This window comes from Mesoplodon bidens (assembly GCF_964165515.1).
Source record: "Mesoplodon bidens genome assembly, chromosome: 12".
Lineage (NCBI taxonomy): Eukaryota > Metazoa > Chordata > Mammalia > Artiodactyla > Ziphiidae > Mesoplodon > Mesoplodon bidens.
The window spans coordinates 55296130-55303474 of NC_138168.1; the positions used below are offsets into that span (position 1 = coordinate 55296130).

General features: G+C 40.3%; 1 protein-coding gene across 1 annotated transcript; it reads left to right on the forward strand.

Annotated features, from left to right (window-relative positions):
* Window positions 1–3303: 3303 nt before the first annotated feature.
* Window positions 3304–7345, forward strand: FABP7 (fatty acid binding protein 7; the record flags this gene model as incomplete). The annotated part of the gene is made up of 4 exons (XM_081251489.1): window positions 3304–3423; window positions 3884–4056; window positions 5262–5363; window positions 7295–7345. The coding sequence occupies exons 1-4, from the start codon at window positions 3351–3353 to the stop codon at window positions 7343–7345; spliced, it is 399 nt and encodes a 132-aa protein (XP_081107615.1). The 5' UTR covers window positions 3304–3350.

Consider the following 7345-nt stretch of genomic DNA (forward strand, 5'->3'; position numbering starts at 1 on the left):
AAGCTTCCACTTGCCTGCCCCACCAGATCTGTGCCAGTGCTCAGGCCTGTGGGTAGCCAGGGGGCAGCCTGTCAGGAAAGGGTGGAGGGGTGGCTATGAGTCCTGACTCGACGCTGGGCCAGGCTGTGGGCATCGTTTGATCCATAACTTTTACTGTTTAGGCATATGGCATATGAACCTCTGTTTGGATTCTTACTCCAAGTCCTTCAAAAGTTAGAGGCAGGTCTGGTACAGGCAATGATAGGAATTTTGGCCTTTAACCTGAGAGTAGGAAAAAGGCATTTGGAGTTTAATCAGGAGAGGGACAAGATAAGGATTAGCTTTTTAAAAATAGTTTTACCATAGTATATTTGACATAAGATCAATTGCACACATTTAATATGTACAACTGATAAATTTTGACACAACAATGTATCCATTACCACAATCGAGAAAATGAAAAGCAAAAAAACTAAACATTTTCTCTTCCAGTTTTATTGAGATATAATTAACATACAACACTGTATAAGTTTAAGGTGTACAGCATAATGATTTGACCTACATACAAGATTAAGTGATTGTCACAGTAAGTTTAGTGAACATCCATCACCTCATCTGGATACAAAATTAAAGACATATCAAAAATATTTTTTCCTTGCAATGAGAACTCTTAGGATTTGCCTTCTTAACAACTTTCCTGTATAACACACAGCAGTGTTCATTATAGTCATCATGTTGTACATCACATCCCTAGTACTTATTCATCTGATAACTGGAAGTCTGTTCATTTTGACCAGCCTTCATCCAATCCCCTCTCCTCCTACCCTCTGCCTCTGGTGACAACAAATCTGACCTCTTTCCCTGTGAGTTTGTTTGTTTTTGAAGTACATTTGACCTACAACACTGTGTTAGTTGCTATTACACAACACAGTGACTCGGTATTTCCAAACAATCACGATGTTAGGTCTAGTTATGATATGTCACATAGAAAGATATTACATAATTATTGACTGTATTCCCCACACCGTACATTTCATACTTGTGACATTTATTTTGCAATGTTAGTACCTCTTAATCTCCCTCGCCTATTTCTTTCCTCCCTCCAGTCCCCCTCCCCTCTGGCAACCATCTGTTTGTTCTCTGTATATATAACTGAACAGAACAAAGTTTTGAAGAACACATTCAACTAATGACTTATCTAGACTATATAAAGGACTCTTACAATTCAGTAGACAGAAACAATCCAATTGAAAATGGACAATAGGTTTGAACAGTTACTTCACCGAAGAAGATAGATTAACAGCAGAGAAGCACATGAAAAGTGTGCTCAGCACCATTAGTCACTAGAAAGATGCAGATTTCTACCAAACGTAAAATAGATAGCTAGTGGGAAGCAGCCATATAGCACAGGGAGATCATCTCAGTGCTTTGTGATCACCTAGAGGAGTGGGATAGGGAGGGTGGGAGGGAGGGAGACGCAAGAGGGAAGAGATATGGGGACATATGTATATGTATAACTGATTCACTTTGTTATACAGCAGAAACTAACACAACATTGTAAAACAATTATACTCCAATAAAGATGTAAAAAAAAGAAAACAAAAACAGATTTGAATTTTAAGAGGTCACTCCGGCTTCAGCTTAGTGAAGGGCTGGAGATCAGGCATGGCTGCAGGGAGAACAGTTAAGAGGCTATTGCCATAGGACTAGTAAAAGACAGTGGTTACCTGAATTAAGAAGGTGGTTGTGGGGATAGGGGGAAAGTGAGAAGTTAGAGACATATTCAGGAAGGAAAATAGATGGGCTGTGACATTGACTTTGACGTAGAGAGTAAAGGTTAGAAAGGATTTCAAGTTTTCTGGCTTGTGCAGTTGGGTGGATGATGCTGCCGTTCACAAACATGGTGAAAACTGGAGGAGGACCAGGTGAGGGGAAAGATGGAGTTTATGTTTTGAGGTACCTTTAAGACACCAAAGTAGAACCACAGAGCTGACAGTTGGAGTAAGATGCGTTCTGAGCCTTGTCTCTTGTATTTGGTGTGGACAGAAGCTGAAAGGCGGTGGGCTGAGATTGAAACGGGAGGAGAGGGAGAGAGAAGAGCAGAGACTGCCAAGTCAGAGTCCCCTGATCTGTCCCCGTGAAAGGGGGGGAACCTGCTTTTCATCGGCAGTCTGCACTAATAAAGCAGGAAGAAACTCTGGGTCAAGGGGAGTCTGAGTCCCCCTTTAAATATGTTATTACTTAGAACCCTGGAGGTAGCTTGCCATTCTTGAGATGCCCTAAGCCAGGACGAACTGAAGCCAAAGTCTTCGGATTCCCACCTCTGCTCCAGTTCTTGCCCTCCCTCCACTGCTAACCCACAACTAGTACACAGATGTAGATGTGGCCTCAGGAAATCGAAAGGTTCTATAGTGCAGGTCATTTAAAATCTCACCAAATGAACTGCTGTCCGGTTTTTCCACTTCGATTCTACAGTCTGTTGAAGGAGTGGGGAAAAAGAGTGTGTTCTGCTTTATTTTTGTAGCTCATTAGTGAATCCTAACCATACTCTCCCTTAGGTCCCTTTTCCATCTTAGTCTGGTTCTCATAGCCTTAGAGAGAAAAATGGGATCTTTAAATTCACTCAGTTTGTGTTGGGAAGAGGCCAAAATTAGCGTCCCATTAGTACTCAGCCAGAGTAGTCTTCTAGCAGTACAATCTAGGGAAGGTATTTACACCTCCTCCCCCATCTCTTCCCCGAGTTTGGCAAATTCTAGCTCATGTTTTCCTCTCCCTATAAATACGAGAGAAAATAAAAGGCACTATTCAGCCTCTTTTGTCTGAAAAGTCTGGCGTTTCAGTGGTTTTCTTTAAGGCGGGGTCCTCATTTGCAACCAGCTTTGCCATTAACGGAAATCAATCTGAATGTCCTACTGTGCGTTTTTTTCTTTCCTCACAGTCTGAAACGGCCTTTGCCAAGTTTTCGGGCTGATCCTGAAAGACCTTCTCTCATTAGACGCTCCCTGCCTCCAGCCTCACGGAATCTTTGCAGAGATTTCTCAGGCAGAAGGGCTGCAGTGTGAGGTTTGGGAGGAACTCGACCTACTCCGCTAACCCAGTGGCCTGAGCCAATCACAAAGAGGATTGGAACCTGGCTCAACGCCCCCCTTCCCATCTCCTCCCCCTGCAACAGCCTCCTGGAAAGAGGGACACTGGAGGGATGTGTTTGCAACTCAAATCCTTGGCTTTCTGCCTGCCTCTTTTCTTAATAAGAAGGCAGGAGCTGCCGTGAGGTGCAGAGGGGTCTTCCGAACTGCAGTGGCCCTAAGATCCGAAGATCCTTGCCTCTGCTTCTTTTATCTGATTCTGAAGCTAAAGGGAAAAGGGTAAGGATGGTGGAGGCTTTCTGTGCTACGTGGAAGTTGACGGACAGTCAGAATTTTGACGAGTACATGAAGGCTCTAGGTAGGTAAAAATAAGATGTGCTTTCTTTTCTCAACCTGCAGCTTCAGATACTTGCAGATTCCTTCTTCACCCATCAGGTTAGCAAGAGACAATGACAGATCACATTGTCATAATCAGGGTGCTAGGCTGTGTGTTTCTCACAGAACGGATATTTAAGTGTGGCATTTGCCTGCTTCCTTGCCTAGGGCCAAATAACGGAGCATTTAGTATTCTGTGGAGGACATGAAGCTTCTGCGCCTTTTCCGCTTTTTCTTCAGCATCCTTTTACTATTTATGCTTCCAAATAAGCATCCACTTGTTATTACGGCTCAGTAGTTGTCCTGCATAATTGATGGGCTAAACATACTCTACTGAAACTTATACTTTAGGACATAGATTCCAGAATAGGAAGGTAGATTCCTGCTTTGTGAGCTATTTTGGAAGTTGCAGCCAACTGTACTGCTTCCTTTTGCTATTTTAGGTGTGGGCTTTGCCACTAGGCAGGTGGGAAATGTGACTAAACCAACAGTGATCATCAGTCAGGAGGGGGACAAAGTGGTGATCAGGACTCAAAGCACATTCAAGAACACAGAGATTAGTTTCCATATGGGAGAAGAGTTTGATGAAACCACTCCAGATGACAGAAACTGTAAGGTGAGGAGCCGCTCCTTCTCTGGGGGTGGGGATGGGAAGGAGAGAAGAAAAGAGAGAAAGTCCCAATATTTCTTTTTTTCTAGATGATGGGAAGTGAAAAATGTTCTCAGTATTTCACTTCAGAGAGAAGGACCAAGAGTTAATTTTGCATTCTAGTGTTCATAGCTTGTATTCTGAACAATGGGCACCTACCATAGCTCAAATCTTGAATCTGTTTCTTTTTTTCTTTTTTGCGGTACGTGGGCCTCTCACTGCTGTGGCCTCTCCCGTTGCAGAGCACAGGCTCCGGACGCGCAGGCTCAGTGGCCATGGCTCAGGGGCCTAGCTGCTCCGCGTCATGTGGGATCTTCCCGGACTGGGGCACGAACCTGTGTCCCCTGCATCGGCAGGCGGACTCTCAACCACTTCGCCACCAGGGAAGCCCTGAATCTGTTTCTTTACCATGTGTTTTTCTCATTTTATATCAAACCTGTATTTCAGAAAGTATTTAATAGTGTTCATTTGAAAGACTGCATTTTGTTTAATCTCTCTTTTGCCTCAGGTTGACTAAATCAATAGCTTGCCTCATTCTAAGACTCTGTTTAAAAGAGTAGGATGATTAGTCAGAAAGCACTAGTTCAGGATTTTTATTTCTAATACGTAAATTTTTGCATCTAGATGGACACATTTCAATCAAATTATGAATTACTAGAGATTTTATAATAATGACTCTGGAAGCAACAGAGGAAATTGTACTACTTTGATAATTAGTTGATCACTATTTATTCAATAATTACTCTTTAAAAAATCAACTCAGGGGCTTCCCTGGTGGCACAGTGGTTAAGAATCCACCTGCCAACGCAAGGGACATAGGTTCAATCCCTGGTCCGGGAAGATCCCACATGCCACAGAGCAACTAAGCCCGTGCACCACAGCTACTGAGCCCGTGTGCCACAACTACTGAAGACCGCGCACCTGGAGCCTGTGCTCCGCAACAAGAGAAGACACTGCAATGAAAAGGCCGCACACCGCAACGAAGATTAGCCCCTGCTCGCCGCAACTAGAGAAAGCCCACACTCAGCAACAAAGACCCAATGCAGTCAAAAATAAATAAATAAATGTTTAAAAATAATTTTTAAATAGATAAAAGTCAATTCATTTGGCTTCCATATAAGAAATCTGACCTCTTCCTATTGATATATTCTGCATTTTGTTGTTGGTTTCAGTCTGTGGTTAGCCTGGATGGAGACAAACTTGTCCATGTACAGAAATGGGATGGCAAAGAGACAAATTTTGTAAGAGAGATTAAGAATGGCAAAATGGTCATGGTAAGTAGGAGCAATTTCCCCTTCCTGCTTCTTTGCCCACCGTTCACCCCCTCATTTCCCATCTCCTTCCCTCTCCCTCCCTCTCTCCTTTTCTCCTGTCTTTCCTTCTTTAACAACATTAAATCACTAGCAAGATTCTTTAATCATGTGTAAAACAGGAGAAATAAAAATATCTTAGCTAATTGTTTCCTCCACTCTGCTTTTTTAATTACAGAAAAAGAGAAAAATTCTATTAAGTGTAGTTTTAAAAAGTTGCCATTGATTTAGCTAAAATTGTGTCAGAAGAACAGCTGTTGGATTACCGTAATGTCTAATCCTCAAATGAAATCTGAATATAAAACCAATCATCATGAAAATAGAGAGAGATGATATTACTATATTATCATTTGCTGAACCTCAGAAAAATTACTTTATAGCTTCTGTAATAAATGAGACTTTTAACATTTTATATTTTAGTTTATAAAGGTTTCACAAGTTCAGTGCAGATAATTTGGAATATAACAGGGAAGTGTAACAAAAATATGAAAATCCTTTTTAATGTCCCCTTAGAGAGAACTATTTTGGTATTACTTCCTTCCAGTCTTTCTTTTTAATGCATCAGATAGCTTTAAAAACATGTCTATTCAATACTGGATAGTCATGTAAAAATTATAAAATAAAAAATAATTTAAAAATAATTTCTCTAATGATGGAGTAGCATCATAAACTGGGAAAAAATGTTATGTCTCAATCTAGCACCCCAGACACTTTTTTTTGGTGAGTTGAGTAATGGAATTTTGATGACATTGAAGTAGTCAGTACATCTATTGTGGGGTTTTTTGGGGGGGCAGGGGTTGCTTTACATATTCCTTCTAAGATAATAGCAGGAAGGGTCTTTTGGTTTTGTTATTTAAGACTATTGACTAGTTTTCTTCTCCTTCCCTTGAACACCAGCTAGCTGTTCTAGGTTGAGATAGAGGGCTTACATATTCACTCTCCATTTCCTGGGTGGAAGTGGATGTGGGGAGCAGAGGGACAGTTTTCCTTTCATGTTGATGAATATTTGCCCACGTTTTCCTGCAGTGACCATCAGCATCATCAAACAAACAAACAAATTCATTTATAAAGGATTCAATCTGAAGTTCTCCTTTATGATTTTTTCTTTATTTTTTTCCTGAATACAGAAAAGTGGATAGCTCAACTTTGACATGTATGACGGTGATCAGGCAAGCCTGAGTTCAAACAAGGAAATGAAAGTAATGGATGACAAGGGCACACTACATTCTTGGAAATCACAAGACTACATGAAAATGATGAACACTAAAAAACACTAAATTTTGTAAAGAGGATTTATAGCAATTCTTCAAGTTGGATTAGATACAAGAGCCCATGTTGCACATTATAGCCACATAACCACCAAGGTTCACATAGGTTAAACATGACAGCCAAAGCAACGAAAACGTTTGTACATTTACCTTTTCCTGCTGATTGTGGAACAAATCATTGCAAATACGATTTGTCCAAATAATTTGGGTTTTCAAAAAATTCTTCAAAATTTATCTAGGTCATGAATTGTAAAGTATTATGAAAACCTACTATAAATTTTATACACTTTTTAAAGCAGATAGCTAATATGCTCCAATTACCCTGATAATTATAAGGCAAGAGGAATTCTTTTGACCTGAATCTAGATAATCTCAGTTTTTGCCTCATATTTCTTTTAGAGACATGAACTGTGTATACATGTCATTCACAAGATAAATATAAGGGTTTCTTTTCAAAAAATGAAGACTTATGCAACACTTAATGTTTGTAAATGCCATTATTCTTTTGTATAATACTTAAATCATATATATGATAATCTTTAAAATAACATAATATGATAATCTTTAAAATTTCCAGCTACTGATATACCTGTATAAAAAGATTTGGTTATCTTTTGAATCTTTCAGACTCTTACTTTTGGCGATGTGGTTGCCATTCGCCACTATGAGAAGGCATAG